Raw genomic sequence first — 15253 nt, forward strand, 5'->3', positions numbered from 1 at the left:
GACATCCAGCTTTATTTAGCGCTGTCCCTCTGAAGATGCAGATTTTGTTTCTAATTTACTCTTCTTCCTTTCCACTTCTGGTTTGTTATTGTTTTTTTTAAAACCATCTTTATGCTCTTAAAATCCTGCAATGTGGAGCTGCTGTATTAAACACAACTCTGCCCTCTAGTGGTCAGTTTCAGTCAACGTAGGCCAACCGTAGATTAAAGACTTGGTTTTTAATTTAGCAGATTAAACTGATTGTGTTTTCGTATCTGGGTTTCTTCTCTGTTGTAACTGTGACTTTTGTTCTTTTACATTTTTAGCAGCAATTTAAAAAAAAAAACAACAACTTTGTGTGCCTTCGCAGGACGACCTGTCGGCGCCTTTGTTGCAGGAGAACCTGGACGGTTCCTCGGGGGTTCTGTTCCCGTTCTACGATCCTGACACGCACATGCTCTACCTCGCCGGGAAGGTGAACCGGGCTCATGAACCCAGAAAAGAAAAACACACCGTCTGGTGTCGATTCCCCAAAAGCTGTAAATTTGCTGTTATTCTCAGGGGGACGGAAACATCAGGTACTACGAGATCAGCTCAGAGAAGCCCTACATCCACTTCCTGACCGAGTACCGCTCACAGTCGCCTCAGAAAGGAATGGGTAAGGAACGCCAACACGCATTCGAGCATCTCAGGCGTTGTGAAATGTTCCCTGAAGCGCCACAGCTTCCAGGCTACGTTGACTTTTTGGCCCCTGTAAGCAAAGCTGCTGTGCAAATGAAGCTGCTGTATTTGAATAACCAAAGCAGGCCGTCGCTGATGCTGCAGACGCTGCAGACAGGCAGGGCTACGCCCGCGTCTGAAGATGTAAACCCTTACTAATGGCATTAAAGGACAAACTATCAGAGCTTGCTGCTATGCAAATGCCTCTTTGGTACACTGCAAAAAGGGAAATAAAAGTAAGTAAAATTTTCTTGAAATCAGTGTATTCTTCCTTGATTTGAGCAGCTAAATGAGACTATTTGCCAATGGAATGAGTATTCTTACCCCTAAAATAAGGTTATTAGCTATTCTGCACTTGAAATAAGGTGGTGGAGATGAATTGTTATTATTTTAAGTGCAAAAATCTTATTCCATTGGCAAATAGTCTTATTTAGCTGCTCAAATCAAGGAAAAATACTCTAATTTCAAGAAAATTTTACTTACTTTTATTTACTTATTTTTAGTTCCCTTTTTGCAGTGTATACTAACCTTCCGGTGATGGTTCATTTGTTTTGAGACGTTTCAAGAGAAGAAGAAGTTGCTTGGGCCAACAGAGTCGTCTTCTGCTTCCTGATCCGAACCCGTTTACTCTGAGCTTAGTTTTTTTATTTTTTTATTTTTATTGATTAAAGCAGAAAACCGCTGCAAAGACGGCTGAGGTGACCGTTCACGTCTCCGACCGACTCGAGCTCGTCCAACCTGTAGAGACGAGGTCAGACAAATGGAGTCTTCCAGTTCTTAAAGCAGTTCTGCTGACCTCCACTCTTCAGAAATCTGCCTTATTCTGACCCATATAAGAAAGTGCAAAGCCGCTAATAGATGATGTGCCACGAATTTGTTGCTATTTGCGATGTGAAGAAGAAAAACCTGGTGAATGCAGTGCAAAGAAAATGACGAGCTATAATTTTAAGCTTTTGCTTCAGAGGTCATCCGCCTCTTTGATGCTGGTGACCTGAGTTCGAAGGACATGGGGGGGGTAAAAACTCTGTGTGCACGTTGAAAGGACTGGCTGTGGAAAAGGGACCATTGCTGATGTCGTTCCGCCCTGATGTTGGATTGCTGCTCACCTGCAGCAGCAACAAGCTCCTGCTTTTGTTGGGGTGGTCACACTGATGATGATGATGATGCAAACATTGTTTGATTAGCATCATCTTTTCCTCCAATGTTACAGAAGCAGCAGGGAGGAACATAGTTTTTTCCACATTTTTTCCATTTTGTTCATTCATCTCTTCTCTCTAAAACAAATGTTGCAGCACCGCCTTTATTTATTTATTTTTATTTTTTTTCAAAATATGCTGAATGAACCACCTGGCTTGTAGTGGAGATGTTTTACTGACACACAGTACCAGGGATGGAGGAAACTAAACCCAGATTTTCAGCAACAACACCTCATGTCAATAATTTTGTGCAGGGGGGACGATTTGGGTTTGCTTTGGAGCCACAGAAGAAGAGCTCACCTGTATGCCACAGTGTGCCAGCATCAAATGTGAGACCATCAGTTGGTCATCCCAGCAGTGAAGCAACACTGTAGAAATGAGTGGGCTGGAAAAAACAGCGAAACACAATTAAATGCAGTTTAATAAGAGACCAGTATCTTCTTGGTGTGTTTTGACATAAACCGGGGGATAATCTGAAACAGTATATGTTCTTTAACCCCTCAGCTCTGATAAAACTGAACGTTACGGCGAATCGAAATGCTGTGTGAAGCTCTTTGTGTGTCTCTGTTGTTGGTCTGCAGGCGTGATGCCAAAAAGGGGCCTGGACGTCAGCTCCTGTGAGGTCTTCAGGTTCTACAAAGTGGTGACAATCAAGAGTCTCATTGAGCCTCTTTCCATGATCGTACCCCGCAGGGTGAGAGCGCGCAGATCTACGCACACCTCAGAATGAAAAAAAACCAAAAAACCAGGACGCTTTACTTTATTTCTTTTTTTGCTGCATCTGAGTTTGCGCTGCTCGCTTGTTTGTTCTAGTCGGAGTCGTACCAAGAAGACATCTACCCGATGACGGCAAGTAACAGACCAGCTCTGACTGCCGGGGAGTGGCTCGCTGGAGTCAACAAAGGTCAGGCATATACTGGGTGCTCGTTCTGGTCTAAAATATTCACTGTTGGATATTTGTCTAGGTTTCAAACAGGAACAATTTGCCGCATTTTGTTCAGGAAGTAATCTAAGGTTCGCGTTCCTCCTTGTTTTGCTCTTTTCAGGACCGGTTCTCATGTCTCTGAAGCCTGGAAGTGAGCTGATGGAGCCTGCGTCAGAGATGAAGGGCCTGGCAAACTCCCTGGACACTCGCAGGTCTCACAGCAGACCGGGTCTGCTGCAGCTCTCCTACATTCAGGATCAGCTGGAAGCCACTAAAGAGGCGGGCGATCGGGCCGAGGACGACCGGACTCGGACGCCTGTGAGCAACGGGGAGGACCTGCCGCTTTGTTCGCCTCCAATGACAGAAAACGAGGTGGGTTTTATTTATCTCGTTGGTTCTTTGACCCACAAGGGGCTATAAGCAGTGGCTGTCCAACACAACCCACAATTTTATTATGTTATTTATCTGTGTTCATGAAGAAACAATAAACTTTGTAATTAGACTGACAGGAAACAAGTACAGAGTTATCCTTCTGTTCACTTCTCTAATCACAATTGTAAAAAAAAAAAAAAAGTATCTATCTATCTATCTATCTATCTATCTATCTATCTATCTATCTATCTATCTATCTATCTATCTATCTATCTATCTATCTATCTATCTATCTATCTATCTATCTATCTATCTATCTATCTATCTAACGAAAAAAAAAGTCTGCTAAAAAGTTGAAGCTTATCTGCACCGATTACAGTTTTTTTTATGCCGATACAGATGACCATTTTTTTTTCCTTTTTATTCTCTTAAATTTTTTACCAGTCTTGATGCTTTCAAAATAAGAAATCAGAGCTTATTTTAAAACAAAGATAATTTATTTTCTAAAAATATATCTAATTTATAATTGAAGCTGTTTTCTATATTTGTAGGAAAACAAGCTCATATGAGGAAGAATTACATTTTTTAGCTTTTTGACACCGTGCTACACCTTGATACCTGTAACTGTCCCATCTATATTGGAGTTGTTTAAAAAAAAAAGAGGCATAAATCTGACTTTACGGTAGCTCAGATTGGTCCGAGCTCTGCAAAAACTGATCTAAAAATGAGTAAAATGTTCTTAAAATGTGTGTTTTTGTCCTGGATTCGAGCAGGTAAATAACATTATCTGCCAATGGAACAAGTATTTTAACCCATAAAATAAGATAATTAGACATCCTGCACTTGAAATGAGATGATGGCGATGAGTTGTTCCTATTTTAAGTGCATAAATCTTATTCCATTGGCAGATCATCCTATTTACCTGCTCAAATCAAGGACAGATACACTCATTTTAAGAAGATATTACTTATTTTTAGTTCCGTTTTAGCAGTGAGGCCATTATGGGAGTTATCCTCTGCAGGTAGCTTACTGTCTACTCAGAACCTCTCAACAAAACCATGCCTTGGTGATTGAGAGTTGGCCCAGTGCTGTGACCGTGTCCCTGCTGCGGACAGCCTTAACGGATCCGCCTGTGTTCTGTTCGCCTGCAGCTGCGTATGAAGTTCATGAAGCAGCAGGAGGAGATCCGACGGCTGAAGGAGCTCCTCAACCAGAGGGACGTGCGCGTCAAACAGCTCGAGCTGGAGATCAAGAACATCAAGAACTCCCAGATGCAGAGCTAACTTTAAGAGCGCCCCGATGAGCCGAGCGAGCCGCTTGCTGACGGGACCAACCAGCTCAGACCGCCGAACCAGAACCGGCCCGGCTCTCCTGAGACTCAAAACCTCGACTTTGTGTTTTCGGCCAACTCGACACTCGGTGCACATATTCCTCCTTCCTGTACATAAACTTTTAAAGCTGCCCCTTTTTACCTCTACCTACCCTGGTTCTTTTGTAAACTTCACAGCTATGCAAGTTTACTGTAATATTTTGAGCTTTTTTATTCCTCCTGTAGCTGACTGATAAACGGATGTTTGACTCCAAATCGTCCGTCTGAGAGCCAACATCGCTATGATAATTATTTTTTTTTTACGTTTTCCTGTATTTAAACTGCTGTAAGTGGACACGGCTGTGGTGTTGAAGTCATGAATGTGAGCTTGAATGTGAAAGAGCAAAACGAATGACCCGCCTGTCCCTCCTGTGCTCTGCCTTCCCAGAAAGCTGCAGTTCTTCTTACTCCAGCTCTTATTTTGAAATCGTCTAGGACCAGATACATTTTTTTTTTTGCAGGAGTAAATGTTTAAGCTAAATCTGCAACTGATGCCACGGTTTGAGTTTTTAAAACCTGATTCTTATATTTATTTTTTAAATGCGGGCGGAAAATACACGTTTAAATCGGCAATTTGATCTGATTTTTGGCAAATATATGAAGACAAAATCTAAAGCAAGCACCCAAATCCTGTTTTTATTTTCTTGCTTTGAAAAACTTCTCGACTTATGATTGTCTCCTTTCATTTCTGCTTTGCTTAAATCTTGAAAGCTTTAAGGTAAAACGCCGTCTGCTGCGAGAATGTAGAGAACTATAGGTTCCTCAGAGGCTGATGGGGTTCTACCAACATGGGCAGTCCAGACCCATATTCCAGTCATATTCTATAGATTTTATTATTATTGATGTTAATTTAGTTGAGTAACTCAGTTCTCTTAGTGCAACAGATTATATAGCTTAATTAATTACACACATGGATGTTTTCAAGCCTTCATTTCTGTTAATTATGATTATTTTCCACTCACGGCCAATGAAAACATGGTATTTAGCATTAGAATATTACATCAGACTAATAAACAAGCATTTTATTACAGAAAATGTGGGTTCAATGAAAAATGTTTAATTCCTGCTTAAACGTTGTTTACAAAAAGTACGAATCCGGACCTCCAGAAGTATAATCCTGCAGTTTTTAGACGCAGGATTTGTGTATTCACTCTACTTTGCCAACTGTGCCTATTGTAATGCAAATAACCTGTGATATGACCAGCCCTTCTACATGAAGACTGGCATCAGAACAAGAGCATGTTCCAAGCACTTTTCATTACCTTCCCCTGCAACATCAGACCTTTTTGCAGGAATATATGGATAAGTCATATCTAAATCTTTTATTTAGGCAAACCTATTGAAAAAACCAGATATCATACGGGTCCTAGTTCCTGAGCTGAGAAAAGGTCATAGCCATGCTTTTCCAACAAGGCAAGGCAGAGCCTATTTATATTGTCCATTCACCAACAGACTAATTTATATTGCAAAGCTCACTACGTGAAAGAAAGAGTAACTTAGAGAATAATTGTATTTTGTCTTGTCTCGCCTTTTCATGTCATTCCACATTTCAGCTTAGAAAATGACAAACAGTATGACTTCAGTATTGGAGTAACATTTATTTCACCTAAGGAAAAGCACTACATGTGAAGCTACAATTGTCCCATTTAGCAGTTTCCACAAACACAAGGTGAGTCCTTCCTGCATTTGCGACAGGTATGCTTTGTGCAGTGCACACAACGCTCAGTGCTGTGCTTCCTGTTGCAGAGATTACGCACATGGCACTGTGTTGTTTCACCATCAGAACGTCTCTCCATCTCACAATGCTGTCTCATCTTTTCCTCTTGCATTGCCTTTTCTTGCATAAACCTGTGACGAAGTTCATCTGCAAGTCGCAGAATGAACTCTCGCCGACTGTCTTGAGACCCTGTGCATTCCTTGTACAAAACATGCGCGTTTGTTGCAGCCATGTCAAGTAGGTTGTAAAAGACAGCCACGGGCCATCTCCGTGTTCCCGCACGCACTGAGTAAGTCCGTAATTTCTGCTCCATAATGTCCACGCCGCATTTCAAGTGGTTATAGTCAACAACGGTGTTTGGTTTCTGTTTTTGAGTCTCTCCGATCTCCACTTTCTGATGCGTGGTGCTCAGCAGACAAACAGATTTCTTCTTTTTTGCCGCATACACCGTCAGCAAGGCACTTCCAGATGTGAACAGCTGTGTAGAGTACAGCTGGCGTCCTGAAGCTTCGTTTGCTGTTGCTGGTAGCTCCTGCTGAATTCTGCTCATGGTGCCAAGCAGAGTTGTGTTCCGCTGAAGGAGCCTGTTGGCCAGAGACAGAGACGTGACCAAATTGTCCACAGTCACACTCCTGCCCTGGTCCAGAAATGGCTCCATCAGTTTCACAACAACCTTCTCAGACAGCCTTTCTCCTGTGGGGCTGGAGGGATCTTCTCCCAAACAGGGCATAGCATTACACATGTATTTTGTGTCCAGATCCGCTGCAATCCAAAACTTAATTCCAAATTTACCAGGTTTGGATGCAGTGTATTGCAGAAAGGGACAACGAACCTTTGATGGAAATAGCTGCTCAGCAACGGTAATGTGTTGCCCTGGACTGTAGGACAACACACAGTTCTGCACGAAATGTTGCCAGATGTTTGAAATTGCAGCAAATTTGTCCGTTTTCACGCGTTCCGAACGACTGTCTTTGTTGTCGAAGCGCAGATATTTCGTTATATCTTGAAACCGGTTTCGAGGCATTGTGGCTTTGACGTGTTCATTCCCAAAGTCTTTGGACCACAGATCCCGCATGGGGCCAGCACTCCCCTGGGCCGCCTTTATAAACAGCACTGCAATGAAAGCCATCAGCTCATCCACACTCATCTTCCAGCCCTGCTCTGCTCTGCGTCCCTGCTGGACTGTGCAGTCTCTGATGGTCTCCAGCATACCCAGATCCACCAAACACAGGAAGCTTTGGAGGGGACTTGTAATTTTCCGCCTTGCAAACTCCGTTGGCCCTCCAATCCCGGTAAATTTCATCTGCGTGGTTTGCTGAGAGGTGAAGTCCTCCACTTTTCGCTGGACCCACTCACTGTCATCCTTTGTCTCTGTGTCCATACCGGAAACTTTGCGTTTCTTGCTACCAGGAGAGATGTCGTCCTCATCTGATGTAGCCTCCTCGTCTGCGCTGTCCTCCTCAATAACAACACGAACTCTCCTGCTTTTTCTTGGAGGAGGAGGATTATCTGTTGCAGGAGAAGCGGTCACGTCCTCATCAGATGAAGATTCTGCATCTGTGGAGTCTTCCTCTTCAAATGTGAAGTCAACGTTGTCGCCGTCAGAATCACAGTCTGGCATGTCTTGTAGCAAAGCCAAAGCCTCCAAAGCGCTCCGTCTCCTTCTGGTGCGCCAAGCCATGTTGATCTAGCTTGAAATCTCAATAACTCTGAGTCGATCTGTTGGGCCTATTTATTCTGAGAGCTGGACTTCACTAACCTGACAACAGCCAGATGTATGTCTCGCTCCGCCTAGCTCCAGCTAGGCGGAGCGAGACATACATCTGGCTGTTGTCAGGTTAGGACTTCACACCCACAACATTTACATTACCCCCCACCCATGGGGGGTAATGTCTGATGGGTAGACATTTCTGTAATTTATTTTTAATTTAGGTCTTGATTATTAATGCTCAAGTTTTTTGGGACTTTGGCTGCTTTTAGCTTAGTAGATGTTCAGGTCAAATATGCAATTCAGTTTTATTTATATAGCGCCAATTCACAACAAATGTCATCTCAATGCACTATACAAAGTAAATTCAGTCAAATCTTGCAGATTGGTCAAAGGTTTCATAGCTAAGGAAACTCAGCAGTCTTGACAAGCAGCATTCACTCCTGAAAGAGCGTAAAGCTACAATAGTCCAGCCTTGAAGTAACAAATGCATGGACTAGTTGTTCAGCGTCACTCCTGGGCAGGATATTTCTAATTTTTAGTACCTAAACATCTTTCCTTAAATCTGACTCATGAACCAACTAAACCATCAGACATAACCCTTCACAGAGAACTCACCGAAATACTTAAATGTCCAAAATTACACCGTCAGACTTGGAATTTGGGTTATAAGAAGTCTCTCTTTATTTTGTAACATTTTTCACTGTAAAAGATATGCAGAAAATAAAGGGTGACAAAATGATTGTACACGATCACATTCCCTGTAAACGGTTTAATGTGGTTGCAAATTAAGTGGATGAGCCAGAATTGTCAACACATACCTGAATATTGCAAAAAAAAGGATAGAAATTGGATCTTTAGGCACTTTGTAACCAACTGCCTGTCACAGACAGTTTGTTCCAGTTTTTTGAGAATCGATGAAAAATCCCAAAGAAAAGCCAACAAGGTGATTCCCAAAGAGCTGCTAGCTGAGAATTTTGCACAGTTGATAGTAAATTAAAGGATGATGCAATTTTGTGTCCCATTTCTTTTTTTTTTTTAACATGTCCTGTCTGACAGTGTAGCATTAAGAATTGCCGTCTTACTGCCAAAGAGAGCCCAACCAAATGAAGCATTACTGCTTTCGCCATAGTGCTTCGCTTGATTATGTATGCAAAAAACTTTATTGGATTTTATTTCTGGACTCTTAAGTTCAATGGACACAGGAATGAAAAGGTAAAAGAGAAAGAAAGGAGAAAAACATGAGCCAAAATGTTAAAAGGTGATCAAAAATAGAGGAAAAAGAGAATACTAGATAACATCCTTGGAGTCCGCTTCTACACCTGCAGAAACGGATACAACAAGAACAGGAAAACCAACCGACGCCTTTTATAACATCTCTGAAAAATACTTCTTTTGTCCTCTACTGGTTCTCGCTTCTCATTTCTGAGACGCACGCTTCGGCACAGAGGCTGAACAGAAAATAAGTCGAAGAAGCAGCCAAAGGCGGAAAGCTTCAGAAGAAGCCCGGGAAGCATGGCGAACTACTGATCGGAGCTACAGCAGGAGGTCACAAAATGCCCAGCTGTTAGTAAGCAGAGAGAAACGATGGCCGTTTCAATCTTTTGGACAGAGCTACAAGCTCATACTAAAGCATAAACATGGATCTGAACTTATTTCAGATCATTAATGCTGGTTTGTCAGCGGACGTCACAATGAAACTGGACGCTGCACAGCCCTATCTTGGCCAATGGAGTAAACTCTTATACTGCGCTTGAATATCTCCAACAAGAACTTTGCTTTCTATCGACTCTTCTTTGTTTTTGGGCCTCGGCCACTGATCTGCTGACCAGAATGAGAGTTTTTTTCCCTCAGTAAGAACCAGGAGTGCAAAGAGGATATGCATTTTACGCTGGTGAAGATTCTCAGTCATGCAGGTCATGATCAATCCCCCCCAAAAAAGGTTAAAAAAACAACAACCTTTGTGCCAAGTTTCATCCCAATTCTCACCTCTATGCATGTGACTACAACATTCCTCCTGGGAGCCAGGCTAACGAGGAGCCTAACGACTCTCCCTTGTTGGGGCGATCGGCTCCAGGTGAATCTACATGTGAATCTAAACCCTAACGAGGCCTCATCAGCAGGTCTACAAGGCTTGGAGCTCCACACTACTGAGAAAACCTCCACAGTAGAAATCCAGTAGTTTTGTTTTTTTCACCTTTTTTGGCATGGTATGCATTTTAGTGGGAAAATACAAGATTCAGTGGAAATGATTACCTAATATAACTTTCTGCATTTGTTGAATGTTATTTCTCACTTAAACATACTTAACATTTAAGAAAATAGTCAGGGGAACAAGTTACTATTCTGAACTTTTTTGAAACTATCCCCATTTTTCTGAGAAAACTCCTGATTCTTTTTATTTTTTTTACCATATACACATCTAGGAGGTTCGTACACCTCCATCATCAGTTTCAGCCTTGCTGTGGGGCAGGAAACACCATCATCTCTTTCATCATCTCAAACACACAAGAGGATGTGGGTGAGGGGTTCTTCTGTGTTTGCACTGGAACTGAAGTGTGAACATTTCACAAATCCCTTCGGTCCCCCTGCACCAAACCCAACCACTGTGACTTTCTTCCCAACTGGTCCGGTCCTCCTCCATTGGCGAGCCCAGCTCACACTGATTAAATACGGCGCCGTCTTGACATGGAGAGGTGAGCGTTTGATGTAGCTGCTTCTGCTTGTAAGCTGGGCTGCCATCATGCCCAGGGCTTCTCTGTATGCAGGGTTGGCCCAGGTTACACCACCATGCTTTCACCTCCACCAGGAACCTTGCAAAGACCGTGCACATTCTGTCTGAATGAGTTTTTTTAAAGAGCTTGAAGGGACCCTCAGCAGACGCCCGATAAACCTGAAAATAAACACAGAGGCCATTGAACCGCTTGCTGTTTTTAGACAAACGCTCATCCAGCACATGTTGGTTCTAGTCAGTGGGATGGTACTGGTTTTGTTTTTGGTGAAAACCCAGAACCTGCCACGCTAACCGCCCCAGACGCAGAGGTTTTTCTAACCAGGCTGACCTGCAGCACGGCGGGTCCGGCAGGATTAGTTAGACTTGCTTTTGGTCCAGAAGCAGAAGCAGCATCACGTGTTCAGACTTCAACCCAGCGCTTGCTGCTGCACCAGGCAATGCTCACACCTGAAAACAAACCATGTCTGTCCACAGTTTTAAAATCACTGCATTATATGCACTGATGCAAATTTTTATAAAACAAACTGACTCTAAGAAGCTAAACACTGTTCACGCTTCATTTTTAGGTTGGGCTGATATCAGAATCAAGTTTAATCGCCAAGTAGGTTTGCACTTACAAGGAATTTGACTTGGTGTTGATGATGCAGACAAGAGAGAAAATAAAATAAAATGGATATATATACAGAAGCTATATACACTCAGTAAACTGTGTGTTAATGTAACGCAGAAGCTTGTAAGTCCTGAACGGGGGAGAGAGGCAGTGTCCATTGTCACGGGCGCCTCTGGGCCTTGTTCATGAGGCTGGTAGCAGATGGGGAAAAAAATGTTCTTGTGGCGTGAGGTTGTGGTCCTGATGGACCGCAGCCTCTCCATCAGGACTATTTCTATCTGTAGCGGACAATTCTGCTGTCCTTAGTTTAAAATATAGTTATTTTTAGTTCCTAAGTGTCTTCTCAGGGCACTTTACAACAGCAACACATTTATATAATATATGCACCATAAACAGTTTGTAGCACTATAATGTTGCAGCAAGAAGACCCGGGGTTCAAATCCCGGCGCCTGTCTGCAGTTTGCATGTTCTCCCTGTGCATCTTAGGGTTCTCTCTGGGTACTCCAGCTTCCTGCCAGGGTATAGAACATGGATGGATAGAGCTGATCCAAAGAGGCGGATAAAGGTCCGAATCTTCATATTAGCCTAAACACGTTGGAAACGCTGCTCTGCTAATCCAAAGCGAAACATGAAGTGAGGAAAAAGTAGCATTAGGCTGTTGGCAAAGTGCCGGTGTCAGCATTTTTCTTTGCAGACTGAGAACTGCTTGAAGACTGAACCTTCCTGTGAATATCTGAACTTTTGTTTAGTTATGTAAGCTGTGTTTTTGAAAATAGCTTTATAATTATCTCAACATTTGATGTTTTGGGGGGTTCTTGCTGATAGTTTGGCTTCACATGCCCATCTTCTAATTATTACAAAACTCCTCGTCAAATAGATAGTAGTTTTATGTTTTCTTCAACTTATTCCTGGCTTTAAGGTCTGTTTAAAAATATTTAAGATCCGTCAGTAAACTGGGTCGGCCCTTCTGGTACAGCACTCAACAGCTTTAAATCCTACTTAAAGGACAGGGAGTTATTTGTGTCAGTAGGTAACTTTACATCAGAGATGACAAAAATCACATGTGGGGTTCCCCAAGGGTCCATCCTGGGTCCCCTCCTATTCAATATCTACATGCTCCCTCTAGCACAGGTAATAAAAAACAACAACATCAGCTATCATAACTATGCAGACGACACACAGCTCTACATCACCATGTCACCAGGTGACTATGGACCAGTTCAGGCACTGAGTAAATGCCTAGAAGAAATCAATACGTGGATGTGCCAAAACTTTCTTCAATTGAATAAAAACAAAACTGAAGTAATAATATTTGGACCAATAGAGGAGAGATCAAAAGTTAGCACACAGCTTCAGCTGCTTCAGCTAGAAACCACCAATCAGGCTCGAAATCTGGGAGCAGTGATGGACTCAGACCTGAACCTCCATCTAAAGACAATTACAACGTGGACCTTCTAGAACCTGGAGAACATTTCCAGGATTAAAGGACTGACGTCTCAGCAGGATCTGGAAAAACTAATCCATGCGTTTATTTTTAGTAGAACTGATCACTGCATCAGTGTTTTCACAGGTCTGCCTAAAAAGTGGATCAGAACGCTGCAGCTGATCCAGAACCTGCTGCCTGTGTCCTCACTAAGACTAAGAATGTAGAGAACATGGACCCGGTTCTGAAGTCCTCACTAAGACTAAGAACGTAGAGAACATGGACCCGGTTCTGAAGTCCTCACTAAGACTAAGAACGTAGAGAACATGGACCCGGTTCTGAAGTCCTCACTAAGACTAAGAAAGTAGAGAACATGGACCCGGTTCTGAAGTCCTTCCACTGAGACTAAGAACGTAGAGAACATGGACCCGGTTCTGAAGTCCTTCCACTAAGACTAAGAACGTAGAGAACATGGACCCGGTTCTGAAGTCCTCACTAAGACTAAGAACGTAGAGAACATGGACCCGGTTCTGAAGTCCTTCCACTAAGACTAAGAACGTAGAGAACATGGACCCAGTTCTGAAGTCCTCACTAAGACTAAGAACGTAGAGAACATGGACCCGGTTCTGAAGTCCTCACTAAGACTAAGAACGTAGAGAACATGGACCCGGTTCTGAAGTCCTTCCATGGCTCCCTGTATCTCAGAGAATAGACTTTAAAATCCTTCTGTTAGTCTATAAATCCCTGAATTAGCACCTAAATACATCACAGACTTGTTATCAGGGCATCAACCCTCCAGACCACTCAGGTATTCTGGCTCCAGCCTGCTCTGCAGAACCAGAACCAGAACCAGAACCAGACATGGAGAAGCAGCATTTAGTTCCTATGCTCCACTGATCTGGAACAAACTCCCAGAAAACTGTAAAAGTGCTGAAAGCCTGAGTTCCTTTAAATCAAGGTCAAACACCTGTTTAAAGTTGCCTTTAACTGTTAATGTGGAAGTTTGTACTCCAACTTGTCTTTTACATGTCTTACCTGTTGTTACTGTTCCAATGCGATGATTTCCTGTTTTGTGTTCTGTTCATGTACAACATTTTGATTTGTCTTATTACTGAAAAGTGCTTTATAAACCTGCCTTGCCTTTGAGCTGAGCAATTTAAATTCACTTCTTTTCTCTCATCTAAATCGATTTTTTTTATCAAAGCGCACCGTTCCTTTGGAAAAAAAAAGTCTAAAACGACCCCTTTACTGTTCAAAATGTTTCTGCCTTCGTCCTGAAATGAAAGCCCCCCGTTTGAAACTTTCAGAGTAAAACACCACTCTTACTATTTTGGCAACGCACTTTTGAATTAATGATTCAATTACAAAGATTCATGCACATCATGACTAGTCTGACAGGTTTTAAAACTGTTTAAGGGCCTAAAAAGGGGCTCTTTTAAGCCTTATACTAGAAAATGAGAGGAAGAAGCGTAGTGAGATAAAACCTAAGAGCAGTTCAGACCCAAAGAATGGACAAAGGGGTGAGTCCTTGAAATAAAAGAGCAACACAGAAGACCAAAGAAGGAGCAGGAGACATGATTCAGGACCTGGTCAGATGCAAATCAACAACCCTGCCATCACTCTCCTGGGTCGTTAGAGGTTAGCACACGAAACAATTCACCCTAACGATGCAGGAGTGACGGGTGGGTCCACTGATTTGCATCTGACTTGGAGCTCACCTTGGAGGACGGGGAACTTCTCAACACCCTTTTTCTAATATATCCTTTGCTCCTCAAGTGCTTAGGGGGGTTAGTTTTGGCTCACATGATGAAAAGTTTGGACAACCCTCCCCAGGGAATATGCAGTGTTTGTTTCCAGTTCTGCATGTATTGTGAAAAGTTCACTTTTGGTCTCAACAGGGGAGATAAACTCCTTCCAGGTTAGCAAACAGGACTTCCTAATCCCGTCTTCTGCCACTCTTTCTTAAACGCCAGGTTTGTGGGGAATACAATCAGTTATACTGTCTACAGATTCTCCCAGCTGAGCTGTGGGACTCTGCAGCTCCTCCAGAGTTACCATGGTCCTCCCTGAGCTCCTGAACAGAAACCTAGGAGATGTTTCAAAGGTTGGGGTGTTGTTTTAGAACCTAAACCTGCTTTAAACTGGACCAGAACTTCCTTCCCGACCTGTCTGCTGGGTTCACTAATAATCTAGCAGAGCACAGAGCTGCTGATTATTTACATTCAGGCAGACGTCTAGGTTGGATTTTATTTAGGAGAATCAGAAAAAAAGGCACAGCTCAAGTATGCAAATCAGATCTTTTTGGTTTTTAGAAGTCCAGTGAGCACAAATACCAGCACTACTAATGATTTAACTCCATTCTCACGATTCCAACGTCTGCTGAAGAATTTAAATATGAATCTAAAGATATCTTCTGCCTTTTCCCCCCCAGTTTAACTGAAAACTGATCTAAATCATTTCAGGACAGCAGAAAAGCAAAGCAGGGAGAGAGAAAAGCCAA

General features: G+C 42.7%; 1 protein-coding gene across 4 annotated transcripts in view; it reads left to right on the forward strand.

Annotated features, from left to right (window-relative positions):
- coro2a (coronin, actin binding protein, 2A) overlaps positions 1–5596 on the forward strand; it is a 72426-nt gene extending 66830 nt beyond the window's left edge. For all 4 annotated transcript variants that reach the window (XM_012882295.3, XM_036137568.1, XM_036137569.1 and 1 more), the window contains exons 7-12: positions 350–454; positions 541–637; positions 2477–2589; positions 2709–2799; positions 2942–3192; positions 4344–5596. In XM_012882295.3, the coding sequence (XP_012737749.2) occupies positions 350–454; positions 541–637; positions 2477–2589; positions 2709–2799; positions 2942–3192; positions 4344–4475 (789 nt within the window). In that variant the 3' untranslated portion in view covers positions 4476–5596. The remainder of the gene's footprint in view (positions 1–349; positions 455–540; positions 638–2476; positions 2590–2708; positions 2800–2941; positions 3193–4343) is intronic.
- Positions 5597–15253: the final 9657 nt, after the last annotated feature.

The sequence above is a fragment of the Fundulus heteroclitus genome, chromosome 5 (assembly GCF_011125445.2).
Source record: "Fundulus heteroclitus isolate FHET01 chromosome 5, MU-UCD_Fhet_4.1, whole genome shotgun sequence".
Classification (NCBI taxonomy): domain Eukaryota; kingdom Metazoa; phylum Chordata; class Actinopteri; order Cyprinodontiformes; family Fundulidae; genus Fundulus; species Fundulus heteroclitus.